The following is a 14,759-nucleotide window of genomic DNA, read 5'->3' on the forward strand; positions in this document are numbered from 1 at the left end:
CCCCTGCTGGTACTATTATTAACTTGCTGATGATCTGGATTAAAGTGGAAAATCAGTAGAGGCAGGAAACTCAATAATTTTTGCTAGATTTTCTGATAATGGTACATTGTAACAATCTACAACATACTCTAAGGTTTACAGCATTTCAGGGAATTCTCAGCCAATCAGCACTCATGGTTCTAAGCACCCAGGTTATAATAATGTATAAGAGTTTAATTAACAATTCAAGTAATGGATAATCATTAGCAATGTTCTTCAACAAAGTACAATATTGTACACACACAATAAATTCTCACTACAGATTTGCAATTCATTACGTAGTCGCTTGACACATGTGTTTGGACATCAGGGCTGGGTAAATTTTTTAAAAATGAATTTGAATTTAATTTCGAATGGCAACATCTCATAGGAAACAAGATTAGAATTCTGTATGAAATGAAAGCAGTATAAATTAATCAATACCCAGTTAAACTAATTCAATTCTGTTTGAAAACAGGAAAGTCTGAATCACTTATCGTTATCGCATATCTTAAGAAAAACCACTTGTAAATGGATATAACACTGATATAGCATGTCATATTAGTTTAACAAAATGTTTTATTGTTTTTCCACATAAAGCACTGCCACACAGGAAGTTAGTCAGATCAGCATTTTTGAGGTCAGGCTAACTTGAGTGATAACTTTAGCTGTTGCAGGCCCCTAAACCACCTGAGGGAGTCACTAGAGAGCACAATGAGTGGTGAAGGAAATCCTTGCATGATTAAGATTTAAGATGCCAAACCCACTCAATTGAAATAATTGATTCTTCCTTTAATTTAAATTCTAATTCATGTGTTTGTGACCTATTGAAATTCAATACAAATTCCAGATGAAATCTAGAACGTACCACATCCCTGCACAATTACATGGATGCTGGCCTGCTAAACACATTTTCTACCCTAATTTGGCTGTAATATGATAGGGTCAAGTTCCCCTTGGGTATAATTATTTATTTAGCTAGTCTATATAATGGAAGATCAAGAACTGATACATAAGAGCAATCCCACTCTCTAATTCATTCTGTTCCAATAAAAGTCAAATATCTTCATGAATCAGACCCAAAAAACAATGATATAGACTATGACACAAATTTGTCATAATGAGTGAAATATCAATTTCAGTCCTATGCCCTGTTTCTGTATAACACAGAAGAAAAGGTAAAACACATACCACAATGCTAGTTAAAATCAGCAACATTCCTCCATCAAAGTTCTCTGAACAAACTTTGCTGTTGAAGACACCTAGTAAAAAAAAGAAGTAGCTTGTTACAAAATGAAAGGGGCTAAGGGAAACCAAAGGTTATCATCAAAACAGTTTCCATGGAAGGGAGACTAAAACTGTTAGGCAGTTAGGCAGACTTAAACTGATTATTTATGAACTCATAAACTCAAGAAAAAGGGGCAGGTCATTCATATTAGGGTAATTCATATTCATTTTTCACCCTGGATTTGTCAGTAAACAACAAAAGCAACAAATCACAAACATGTTTATATTTGATATGTAAAACTACACAAAATCTGTAATAAAAATAATACAACAGTAACAATGTTAAAAAATACAACAAATACCATACATGAAAAAAAAACACAGTTCAGTAGGTAGTACAAATGATCAGGGAATGGTCAGAGAGAGGCAGAGTTGTTAATTCAAGTAGTTAGAATTTCTCTTTTTTCAGTTACAGTTTAAGTATAATATACTGTATTTATGCTCAGTCCTCAAGAAGTCATGCCTGTTATTATCTCCATTGGTTTCACCTGTTTTCCTACACACCTGTTTGTAGTGTGTCTCTAGTTAGCATTCAGTTCCTTTTGAGATATTGTTTGTATGTACAACTCTACAGAGCCTTTTTCTTGCAATTTCTAAGTATTTACCAGTGTACCGGACCTTTGCCTTCCATGTAGTGTTTTGACTTCATATCTGCCTTAGTCCTTTTGTACCTTGTTCCTGCCGATTCTGACCTTTCCGTGTACCAGCCTTTTGCTTGCCCTGTGGTTCTGGCCTTTGGATTGCGTTTTATTAAAAGCTCTGTGCTTGGATCCACTTCTTTTGATGGTGTGTTCATGACAGGCTATGTTAGCAGCTCCATTGTACAAAATAGGACTTCAAAATAAAGGTGATTATTCTGAAGGATGTTGGAGATATTGGATCCTAAGGAGTTGAAATGTAATAATCAGTTCAATTCAGTTAATTCAACTCAAACTGTAACATTATAAGGACCTTTGAAGTTGGAATTCAACTCACTTTTAAAGGAGCTGGTGGTGTGAAGGAAGTTGATGTTAACAATACATCAATGACAGAAGTAACACACAGTTGTGCTCATAAGTTTGCAAACCCTGGCAGAAATTGTGAAATGTTGTCATTGATTTTGAAAACTGATCATGCAAACAATCTGTCTTTTCTTTAAGGATAGTGATCATATGAAGCCATTTCTTATCACGTAGTTGTTTGGCTCCTTTTTAAATCATAACGATAACAAAAATCACCCAAATGGCCCTGATCAAAAGTTTACATACCCTTGAATGTTTGGCCTTATTACTGACACACACACAGGTGAAAATGGCAATTAAAAGGTGAACCTCCCACATCTGTGGCTTTTTAAATTGCAATTAGTGTCTGTGTATGAATTGTCAATGATTTTGTTGGCTCTCACATGTATGCACTGTGAAGGCTTGATACTGAGCCATGGGGAGCAGAAAAGAACAGTCAAAAGAACTGCGCAACAAGGTAATGGAAAAGGATAAAAAAAGATAGAAAAGGATAGAAACATATATTCAAAGCCTTGCAAATGCCAGTGAGTACTCTTCAATCACTTATTAAGAAATGGAAAAATCAGGTGTGGTTGTTTCAAGGAGCACAATGATGGCTGGAAATGAAGCTAATTTTAGAACCTGTAGTCCATCAGGCAAGTTAACTTTTATTCAACTGAGTTTTAAATGTGATTCCTGAAGATAATGAGTCATCAGCCCTCGTTTTATGAGGCTCATAATCAGTCCGTCAGACTCGCCTTAAAAAAAAGAGTTGGAACCTTCGCTAAGCCCCGCCCCCTCGATTACTGTAGCTACAACTGTGTAGCATTCTAATATCTTTGTCTCTGTACAAGCCATAAAATCTGTCGATAATTTTAGAATAAGTTTAGCGCCAAAATAGAAAGGATGCGTTCAGTGGACTTTTGAGTATGTTCTCTCATTCTCTCATTATTATATTATTAAGTTGTTATATAATATTGTGCACAGACTAATTTCACATGAATAACGGAAAAATATATAAAAAACATCCATTTACTAGTCCGGTAAACTCTGTAAACAGAGTTACAAACAGGGCTAGTTACATTTTACCCAGGCTAGTGGACATTTTGGCCTACTAGCCTGGCTGGCTAGTTCTAAAAATCCTTAAGATCCATCACTGAGCACAATACGATGATACATGAACAAAAATGGGCTGCATGGTCAAGTTGCCAGAAAGAAGCCTTTACTGAGCCAATGACACAATAAAGCCTGGTTACAATATGCCCAACAACACCTTGACATGCCTCACAGCTTCTGGCGCACTGTAATTTGGAGTGATGAGACAAAAATAGAGCTTTATGGTCACAACCATAAGCGCTATATTTGGAGAGGGTTTAACAAGGCCTATAGTGAACAGAATACCATCCCCAATGTGAAGCATGGTGGTGGTTCACTGATGATTTGGGGGTGTATGAGATAATGGAAAGACTGATGGCAAGATGAATGCAGCATGTTATCACAAAATACTGGCAATTTGCAATCTTCTGCACAAAAGCTGCGCATGGGATGCCCTTGGACTTTCATGGGGACGCTCTTGGACTTGTTGACCCTCCAGTGATTACAGCAGAAAAAGGTGAAGGTTCTGGAGAGGCCCTCACAGTCACCTGACCTTAATATGATCGAGACACTCTGGGGAGATCTCAAACTAGCAGTTCATGCAAGACGACCAAAGGCTTTGCATGACCTGGAGGCATTTTGCCAAGACGAATGGACAGCTATACCATCTGCAAGAATTCGGGGCCTCAGAGACAACTATTCCAAAAGACTGGATGCTGTCATTGATACTAAAAGGGAAATACACAGTATTAAGAACTAAGGGTATGCAGACTTTTGAACAGGGGTCAGTTCATATGCTGCCATGTTTTCTTTTATGATTATTTAATTATTTTATAACCTACAGTCGAATATGAATCCCATAAGAAATACAGTGTCTCACAAAAGTGAATACACCCCTCACATTTTTGCAATATCTGATTATATATTTTCATGTGACAACACTGAAGAAATAACACTTTCACAGAAATGTAAAGTAGTGAGTGTACAGCTTGTATAACAGTGTAAATTTGCTGTCCCCTCAAAATAACTCAACACACAGCCATTAATGTCTAAATCGCTGGCAACAAAAGTGAGTACACCCCTAAGTGAAAATGTCCAAATTGGGCCCAATTAGCCATTTGCCCTACCTGGTATCATGTGACTGGTTAGTGTTACAAGGTCTCAGGTGTGAATGGGGAGCAAGTGTGTTAAATTTGGTGTTATCGTTCTCACACTCCCTCATACTGGTCACTGGACGTTCAACATGGCACCTCATGGCAAAGAACTCTCTGAGGATCTAAAAAAATGAATTGTTGCTCTACATTTAGATGGCCTAGGCTATAAGAAGATTGCCAAGACCCTGAAACTGAGCTGCAGCATTGTGGCCAAGACCATACAGTGGTTTAACAGGACAGGTTCCACTAAGAACAGGCCTCAGCATGGTCGACCAAAGAAGTTGAGTGCACGTGCTCAGCGTCATATCCAGAGGTTGTCTTTGGGAAATAGACGTATGAGTGCTACCAGCATTGCTGCAGAGTTTGAAGGGGTGGGGGGTCAGCCAGTCAGTACTCAGACCATACGCCGTATTCTGCATCCAATTGGTCTGCATGGCTGTCGTCCCAGAAGGAAGCCTCTTCTAAAGATGATGCACAAGAAAGCCTGCAAACAGTTTGCTGAAGACAAGCAGACTAAGGACATGGATTACTGGAACCATGTCCTGTGGTCTGATGAAACCAAGATCAACTTATTTGGTTCAGATGGTGTCAAGCGTGTGTGGCGTCAACCAGGTGAGGACTACAAAAACAAGTGTGTCTTGCCTACAGTCAAGCATGGTGATGGGAGGGTCATTGTCTGGGGCTGCATGAGTGCTGCAGGCACTGGGGAGCTACAGTTCATTGAGGGAACCATGAATGCCAACATGTACTGTGAAGCAGAGCATGATCCCCTCCCTTCGGAGACTGGGCCACAGGGCAGTATTGCAACATAATAACGATCCCAAACACACCTCCAAGACAACAACTGCCTTGCTAAAGATGCTGAGGGTAAAGGTGATGGACTGGCCAAGCATGTCTCCAGACCTAAACCCTATTGAGCATCTGTGGAGCATCCTCAAATGGAAGGTGGAGGAGCGCAAGATCTCTAACATCAACCAGCTCCGTGATGTCATCATGAAGGAGTGGAAGAGGACTCTAGTGGCAACCTGTCAAGCTCTGGTGAACTCCATGCCCAAGAGGGTTAAGGCAGTGGTGGAAAATAATGGTGGCCACAAAAAATATTGACATTTTGGTCCCAATTTGGGCATTTTTACTTAGGGGTGTACTCACTTTTGTTGCCAGCGGTTTAGACATTAAAAGCTGTATGTTGTGTTATTTTCAGGGGACATTAAATGTATACTGTTATACAAACTGTACACTCACTACTTTACATTGTAGCAAAGTGTCATTTCTTCAGTGTTGTCACATGGAAATATATAATCAAATATTTACAAAAATATGAGGGGTGTACTCACTTTTGTGAGATACTGTAAATGAAGCATTTTGCCTGCTCACTCATGTTTTCCTCACAAATGGTAGATATATTACCAATTCTCCAAGGGTATGCAAACTATTGAGCACAACTGTATCAGAACAAGAATTTGCTTGCAACTAGCCATTGATTGTGGAGAACAAGACCAGTAAAAGAAATATATTTAACTTCTTAAGTTAATATGAGAATTAGGGTTCAATGTACCAATGTTGGTTCTTTTACCTGACTGGTGAATCCTCCTCACTCCTTCCCTCCTCAGCCGCCCCACTGGAACTTGATGAGAATATATAAGTATTTGGAATGTATGAGAATATAGATGTCAGTGGTAAAATTACAAATGAAATGATTTTATTAAGACATCTTTCCTGTCTGTTTTGACTGAATTTGACATTGGGTTTAATATACAGCGAGCAGTCATCACTAAACGAAACAGCTTTTTGTTTTACAATTATGAGCAATTTAATAAGTTTATCTGTTTTTATTATTTGTTTTTGTAAAAACAGCACAGCCATTCAATGTTCTCTTGATAGAATACACACCGATCTTGTGTTTCTAAAAACACTCTGCCTACAGCAACATCTTGCTGTGTCGTTTCATTTCTGTACAGAGAAAATGATCAAATCAGCTGAATCTCTAATAGTAACTACATTGAAGCAAAAATATATGACATGTTTGAAAGAAAATATTACCTGCTAGTTTGATACCTCTTATGCAGACACCAAGTTATGCTGCAAATTAAAGCAATGAGAACCACTGAACCCATCAAAGCACCAACCACTGTCCCTGTAAACAGAAAAGATGAGAAGATGAGACCAGTACAATTCAATTAAAAGGAGGAAATGAATTGTCATGGACAGACATGAAATTGGGTCACTGGAAAATCTACATACCATGATCCCTCATCCAACCATCATCATTGACTGGTAAAAGAGATTTACCACGACCTCAAAAAGACAAACACATTAAATCAGCATGAGATGTTCCTGGTGATTATGTGGAATTCATGAACAATAAACCTTTCTCACCAACTAAGAAAGTTGGAATCTTTATGGAGCCCTCCTTGATGGCACTGCCAGATGATACCACACACCGAACCATTGGAATATTGTCAGGTAGACTGGGAACTGCCACTGTGGAAGTTATGGTGACAGTAACAGTTCCATTGGGATGGGTGACACGGACCGTTGTAGAGTTTTCCAAAACCAATTTTACTGTGGGGAACAAGTCCACTACTGGAACAGGTCGTCCCGTGGCAGAGCAGGAGAGAGTTAACCCAGAGAAGAGGGGACGAGTGTCCTTGTTTTGTGTTAATAGGAGTGTGGGTCCATATAGCTCTATAGAACAGAAATAATGTTTCACAATAAGCACAAATCAGCAACAGAGTTTAAAGGAAACTGTACTTATATCAACCCCTATATTTTACCATTAACTTGAAGACAGGTCCTTCCACTAATAGCGCCATCTGGGTAAATATTAAACAGACACTTGTAGCAACTCTCATCTTCTCTGGACACTCTTCTGATGATGACAGAGCAGTTCTGCAGTCCCACATATAGAAACATGACTTTCATATTAAAAGGTGGGTTTACTTTTGGACCAAAACGTTTGTTGTACGAGGCCACATTTTCATTCCCTCCTGGTGTCTCTTTTTGCCAGGTGACTTGCAGGACGTCTCTGGGTTCCATGAGTCTGCAGCTGAACTGAGCATCTCCTCCCAGTGTTACTATGACGACCTGCTGTGTTTCTACCAGCTGAGAGAGACCTGCATGAAGACAGTGACACAGGTGGGATTTTAGGATGAAAAGACACTGGGATCAATCCAGAACCCCCAGTGTCGGTATAGAAGTCGGTGACATGGGTCAATGTGTTGCAGGATGTTATGGGCTGGACGGACAGTCCATATTCACAGCACAATTCAAACAGAGCATGTTATTTCACTGTGGTACTGTCATATTTTGGAATTGAATCACTGCAGTAAGATATTCCTTACTATGATACAAACTATCTTACGAGAAACGGAACTGTATGAATTTTAAGATACAATTAATTGTCCTTGACATATTGGTGTAGTTCTAAGTATGGTCAGAAGAGGGAGTTCAAAAGGAAGGAATTAAGGAACCAGTGCCCTCATTGATCAATGTTGTGTAGAAAAGCTTCTAAATAAACTTGCTAACAAATTTGGATTCGTTAGCAAGTACAAAAAAGTTGGTAGACCTATTTATCAATTGCTCATATGCTTGATTTACACAGTATATGGCCTTGATGAATCAGACACTTTCTAAAACACTGTGCTAGTGCACATGAAGTCTAAATGACCATTTATGGTTACAAACCTTCCCTTTAAAGCTGCAAGAAATGTCACCAATGACTGTCTGCCCACATGGAGAAATCAAAGAAGACATAGAAAAAAATATTCAGAAACAGAAATAACTTTTGAACATTTTGTAGCCCTCAGCAATGGCTTGACAGATAAGAGAAAAAAAGATTGTTTAGGAGCAGGTTAGAGCTGTGGTAAGTTGTGCCTCACCAGAATGCAGAACAGTTAATGAAATGGTTTAATTTGAATACATTTGCAAATAAAAAATTATGATCCACAAAAGAGATATAGGTGGAACAGGAGGACGGCAGAGTGATTCTACAGAGAATCTACTAATAAGACAAGTGATGCTCTCAGCAAAAGAAATCTGCACGCTAATTTAAAACATGCTCCTTGTGTAATGCAAGTTGTGCCAGGTCCTCCAGCAATGCAAGATTTGGTAAAAGGTGTGCTTAAATGTACACACATTCTCAAGTATACGGAGAAATTGATAAGTCTCACACTTTGCTTAGAAATGATGGCACGCATGGTTAATGAACATTTCTGTTCATACACAACATTGATAAAGGGCCGTGTAAACCGCCTTGTTCAGTATGTGTTGAACAGTTCAAGAAACTACAGAATGTGGGCATCTGTTAATAGTAGGAGAAAAGCCTTCCTTCCTCCTACTTCGTTCACTGATCAAATCACAGTCATCTATAGAGTTTATATGTACATGCATTTCACAACACTACTGCAATTCTCTAGCCTATAACTGTACATGTTTCACTACAGCATTAATATTTTAGCTATAAGCTACACATAGGCTGTACATATACTTTACCATATCTCTTACGTACTTATAAATGCAGTAAAATAAGCCGGTTTGAATATTTGTGAAAGCAAAACATATCATATCTAACAATCACCAACATCAGCAATGTTGTGCAAATAAAAATGCAGACAAATTAAGTATATTACGAATAAATACTGATTAGCTCACCTTTAGAAATTATTATTAGCAGATTGAACAGGCAGTTGCAGTAAGCTGGAACCATGGTGAAGATGTTTGAATTTCCCTCTCTTTACCTGTACAAGCCACATGATTTTGAATGAACCAATCAGAAATGGTTCCTAACAAAGGTATGTGAACTAAGCTAGTGAGACTGTTTACATGGATGTTAAACATGATAGTGTCAAAACCGGTCTAAACCTGCCATCCTGCATCCTGGCACCACCTCCTCTGGCTTCCCATTGAATTACTGTTTTAAATTTGACACCAATAAGTAGTCTTTACACGTCCACATGCACTTCATTTTTCTCTGCTGGAGATCATGTCATTACTGTTGTACACCAGAGAGAACTACATGTTGGGTCAAGGGTCACTAGTACCAGGGCTGTGTTCATATAGGCAGACCAATTCTGATTTTCTTATTACTGAACTCTGACCCATTACTAACCCCCCCTCCCAGGTCTCTCAGGTCCTTGTCGCACTACTCCCTTGTATTACTCTGACACTGCCTTGCAAAGTCTGATGATGGACATTTTCAATTGTCACAGGTATGTGTGATTTTTTTATATAAATGCATAACTATCCCACTTTCTGAATATATTAATATGTAGTTCACACACACACAGACAAAGTACATGAATCTGCATGGTCATCGGTGCATGATGTACAGTCGGGAGAACAAGTATTTGATACACTGCCGATTTTGCAGGTTTTCCCACATACAAAGGATGTAGAAGTCTGTCATTTTTTATCATAGGTACTCTTCAACTGTGAGTGACGGAATCTAAAACAAAAATCCAGAAAATCACATGGTATAATAATAATAAATTTTATTTATATAGTAAAGTCGCTTTACAGGGCAGGTAGATTATAAAAACAGAACAAAACAAAACAAGACAAGATTCAGACACAGATGAGAAGGGACGGGGGCGTGGGGCTACAGATAGGCAGAGGTGAAGAGATGGGTCTTGAGGTGGGACTGGAAGATGGTGAGGGACTCAGAGGTGTGGATCTCTTGGGGGAGGGAGTTCCAGAGCCTGGGAGCTGCCCTGGAGAAGGCTCTGTCCCCAAAACTGCAGAGGTTGGATTTTTGGATGGAGAGGAGACCAGCTGAGGAGGATCTGAGGGACCGTGAGGGTTGGTACGGGGAGAGGAGGTCAGTGAGGTATGAGGGGGCCAAATGGTGGAGGGCTTTGTAGGTGAGGATCAGGATTTTGTAGGTGATCCGGTGGGAGACAGGAAGCCAGTGGAGTTGTTTTAGGACTGGAATGATGTGGTGCCAGGATTTGGAGCAGGTGATGAGTCGGGCTGCTTCGTTTTGGACCAATTGGAGTCGGTTGATGTTGGTAGAGCTGATGCCGAGGAGAAGTGAGTTACAGTAGTCCAGTCGCGAGGAGATGAAGGCGTGAATGAGTCTTTCAGCAGCGGGGGGTGTGAGAGAGGGTCTGATTTTGGCGACGTTGCGGAGGTGAAAGAAGGAGGTTTTAATGACTTGACGGATGTGAGGCTCAAGGGAGAGGGTAGAATCAAAGATAACGCCAAGGTTGCGGGCCTGGGGAGATGGGGAGACAATGGTGCCGTCGATGGTGAGAGTGGGGTTATTGGCTTTGCTGAGTGTGGATTTGGTGCCTATGAGGAGAAATTCGGTTTAGTCACTGTTGAGTTTGAGGAAGATGAAACCGCTCTACTCAAAGTCCTAAACGACCTCCTCACCTCTGCTGACACTGGTTCCCTCAACATCCTCATCCTCCTTGACCTGAGTGCAGTACCTTCGATATCGAGGTCTTTGAGTCTGGTGAGCAGGATGTTATGGCTCACGGTATCAAAGGCTGCAGTCAGGTCAAGGAGGATGAGGATGTTGAGGGAACCGGTGTCATCAGAGGTGAGGAGGTCGTTTAGGACTTTGAGGAGTGCGGTTTCAGTGCTGTGGAGGGGGCGAAAGCCAGATTGGAGGGGATCTAATTGGTTGTTAGCATGAAGATGGGTTTGTAGTTGTGTGGCGACTATGCGTTCCAGGGTTTTAGACAGAAAGGGGAGGTTGGATATTGGGCGGTAGTTGTTGAGGGAGGAGGGATCCAGACCAGGTTTTTTAAGGATTGGGGTGACAGTGGCAGTTTTGAAGGCAGAGGGTATGATTTTTAAGTAATTCATTTGCATTTTATTGCATGACATAAGTATTTGATACATCAGAAAAGCAGAACTTAATATTTGGTACAGAAACCTTTATTTGCACTTACAGAGATCATACGTTTCCTGTAGTTCTTGACCAGGTTTGCACACACTGCAGCAGGGAATTTGGCCCACACCTCCATACAGACCTTCTCCAGATTCTTCACGTTTCGGGGCTGTCACTGGGCACTACGAACTTTTAGCTCCCTCCAAAGATTTTTCTATTGGGTTCAGGTCTGGGGAAAATTGTGGAAAACCTTGCACTTGTAATATAAATATACTTAATACTTGTAAATACTTGTCCATTTCCTGCCCTCCTCTACTTGCACTTCTGGTTAGATGCTAACTTCATTTTGTTGTACTTTACTTGTACTGTAATCTAAATATCCACCCTCAAGGATCAGGCATGTCATTTGTGCTGCTATCTTTTATTTCAGATATAGTTTAGTATAAAACAAACAAACGTGTATAACAAATTGCAAAGCTATTTTTGCCAGGTGACTTGCAGAACGTCTTTGGGTGACATGCGTCAACGCGTTGCAGGTTGTCATGCACTGGGCGGGAACCTCACAGCACAAATCAATGTAATTTCACTGTGGTACTGTCATACTGTCACATTTAGGAATTGGATCACTGTAGTAACATATTTCGATTATGCAAACTATCTTTCTTACGGAGAAACACAAACAGTTTTAGGGTATCATAAAGTAAATATGACATAGTTGTGTAATTCTAAGAATGGTCAGAAACAGAAGGCAGGAATGAAGGAATCATAAAAAAATCCGTTACAGTTTTTTACAATCGCTATGACAGTTTTTTCAATACATTTAACAAGTTTGCTAAACTCTTAACGCACCAACACACCTAAAACACACAATTGGCAAAACGTTTAATTTCATGCTCAAAATCACACATTGTAAACTAAACTCCAAAACTAATTTACATAATACAATAATACACTAACACAATACACTATGTCTAACAAAACACTGCAAACATGTTTCAAAATCAAATAATTATTCAAAACACTAACACATGTTCTCTTCCAACAGGAACATTTAGTCAATCATAACACAATGACAAAAAAAACACTATCATCAGCTGAAATTACAGAAACTGCATTATTTTATGTATCAGGTCTGCCCTTATACAATAGACAGTATATTGTATTGATCATAGATTGTGTTTTGCACTGCAGTTTCTTTTGATGCCTCTCTACATTTTTGTTTTGTTGGGTTTAGTAAATGCATGCATTTTGTTTCTTTTGCTGCAGAAATTCAATACAAAAAATGAATGACCATCTTAGAGTAGCTTTATACAGTTTATGGAAAAAATGTACAGTTTATGGAAAAAAAAAAAGACAGAGACAGAATTGCTGCAGTAAAGACTTTATTTGTAAAAGGACATTGCTGCAAGATATACAAACATAAAAAGCACTGGAAAAATAATAACAAAAACAAAGTAATCATCTAAAATGCCCGGTCTTCTGCATTTGGCCACATGTTCTCATCCTCTACCTTGCCCCACTCCTCTCCCTTGTCCTTGCCCCACTCCTCTCCCTTGTCCTTGCCCCACTCCTCTCCCTTGTCCTTGCCCCACTCCTCTCCCTTGTCCTTGTCCTTGTCCCACTCCTCTCCCTTGTCCTTGTCCTTGTCCCACTCCTCTCCCTTGTCCTTGTCCTTGTCCCACTCCTCTCCCTTGTCCTGGTACTCGTCTTCCTCTCCGTCGTGCAGGCATTTTTTTCTTTCTTTCTTTCTTTCTTTCTTTCTTTCTTTCTTTCTTTCTTTCTTTCTTTGTGTTGCTCCATATTGTTCCTTTTCCACACAATATCAGCCCAAAGAGTACTCTTTTAGAACATATGATCATGCGATTGAAAGAACCTCAACACCTGAGTGTGCTTCCTAGATGGGAATCAGCTGTGATTTATATATTTGCATAACTTCAATAAGCTGTTTCTCATTAGCAATGGAATAAGATACAGGGAATATATTTGTGTTTCAATTCACAATATAAACAGCTGTTTACCTTGACTTTAGCCTGTAAGGTTAGGTTTAGAACATGGTGTTATCTGATCTGACATACAGTGTGAAAGCATTTGTAAATTTGACTGTAAAATTACATTGTTTTGGTCTTGGTTGAGCTTGTGTGTAAAAGAAGTTCAAGCATTTTAAATTTGTGTTAACTGTATGCATTTTGTGTCAAAGCAACAAGAAATGTGTTAATTGTATAGCCTACAAAGATGGATGTTGTGCTAGCCGTGTTAAGAGTTTAGGAAACTTGTTAAATATATTGAAAAAACTGTCATAGCGATTGTAAAAAACTGTAAATCAACACAAAGTTAAAGAATGTGTGGATCTGTTAATTGAAGGAGACCAGGCTACAATGACAAAATCTACTTTCTGCTCTTCCGAAAATCCTCAATCCCAAAGCATAGATTATTTTTCATTGAACCATTTTACCATATTTTCCTGACCAAAGGACAAAGTCATGAGCTAAAGCTTAATCATGAACTATATTCACTAAAGGTGGAATGACCACAGAATCCCCTTCACTGGAAACTCTCATGTTGCAGTTTAGGATCCTGGGCCATAACAACACAAACACTAAAGACAGATGTTTTTACAAATAAATAATTCAAATACTTTCTACAAAATCACTCTCTACAAAACCCTCAGTGTCAATGTAGAAGTGAGTTATAATTTGATGTGTTTCACGTCATCATGGGCTGATTAGGGGCCTCACAGGACAATTGAAATGGAATGTTTCTCCACTGTGTTACTGACATATTTTGAAATTGGATCACTACCCTAACATTTTACTTACTATTTTGCTATTTATTATTTTTAAGTAGAAACACACTTCTATGGATCTTTTGGATACAAAAAAGTATGCATGACTTAGTGGTGTTACTGGTCAGAAGAGGGAGTAGGAATGCAGAATTGATGAATGAAGGAATCAGTAAACTGCCTTTTTCAGTATGTGTTGAGTAGTTGAGCATGTATGAGCATCTGTTAATTAATATGAGGACACAAGCCTACAGCTCCTTCCTCCCAATGTGTTCACTGATTAAATCGTAATATTCTATACAGTTTATACAAGTTCTTCAAACACTATTGAATCTCTTTACACTATAGAGTAAATGTTGAGTTTCACTACAACATTCACATTTTAGCTATATGCCATACAGATATACTGTACATTACTCCATACACATATTTTATTCTTTAACATTAATTGAATTGTGAATGCAATGAAATAAGAATGTTTGAATAGTTGTGAAAGTAAGAAATTTAACTGAAAACATTTACAGTATAAATAATGTTATGCCAATAAAAAAGCAGACAAATGCTTTTTATTATACACAAATTTATCTGATTAACTAACATTAAGAAATGAT

The 14,759-nt window shown here is 38.9% G+C and overlaps 2 protein-coding genes across 7 annotated transcripts in view; both read right to left on the reverse strand.

Annotated features, from left to right (window-relative positions):
• Positions 1 to 14,759, reverse strand: part of LOC106024153 (OX-2 membrane glycoprotein-like) — a 100,567-nt gene that overhangs the window by 1,593 nt on the left and 84,215 nt on the right. The gene's annotated exons all lie outside the window — the stretch shown is intronic.
• On the reverse strand, positions 580 to 9,273 carry LOC105009550 (OX-2 membrane glycoprotein). Of its 6 annotated transcripts, none has more exons than XM_034289565.1 (8): positions 9,185 to 9,273; positions 7,309 to 7,647; positions 6,911 to 7,219; positions 6,776 to 6,829; positions 6,575 to 6,662; positions 6,425 to 6,484; positions 6,108 to 6,158; positions 580 to 2,187 (listed from the first exon to the last, which is right to left on the reverse strand). In XM_034289565.1, exons 1-8 carry the CDS (start codon positions 9,237 to 9,239, stop codon positions 2,157 to 2,159), a joined length of 987 nt encoding a protein of 328 aa, XP_034145456.1. In that variant the 5' UTR covers positions 9,240 to 9,273; the 3' UTR covers positions 580 to 2,156. The 6 variants fall into 6 exon arrangements, with proteins under 6 accessions (XP_034145456.1, XP_034145455.1, XP_034145458.1 ...); XM_034289564.1 differs by having other exon boundaries at positions 6,575 to 6,668; XM_034289566.1 differs by lacking the exon at positions 580 to 2,187 and adding an exon at positions 5,911 to 6,026 and having other exon boundaries at positions 6,063 to 6,158; positions 6,575 to 6,668.

This window comes from Esox lucius, chromosome 22 (genome assembly GCF_011004845.1).
Source record: "Esox lucius isolate fEsoLuc1 chromosome 22, fEsoLuc1.pri, whole genome shotgun sequence".
Taxonomy (NCBI): domain Eukaryota; kingdom Metazoa; phylum Chordata; class Actinopteri; order Esociformes; family Esocidae; genus Esox; species Esox lucius.

What these genes read in the sequence shown, in the direction of transcription:
- LOC105009550 (XM_034289564.1), bottom strand. Translation starts at nt 9,239, where the DNA reads ATGGTTCCAGCTTACTGCAACTGCCTGTTCAATCTGCTAATAATAATT. An exon ending in TGGTTGGATGAGGGATCATG is followed by an intron (nt 6,669 to 6,775) that starts GTATGTAGATTT and finishes TTCTGTTTACAG; the next exon opens with GGACAGTGGTTGGTGCTTTG. An exon ending in AAGAGGTATCAAACTAGCAG is followed by an intron (nt 6,485 to 6,574) that starts GTAATATTTTCT and finishes TTCTCTGTACAG; the next exon opens with AAATGAAACGACACAGCAAG.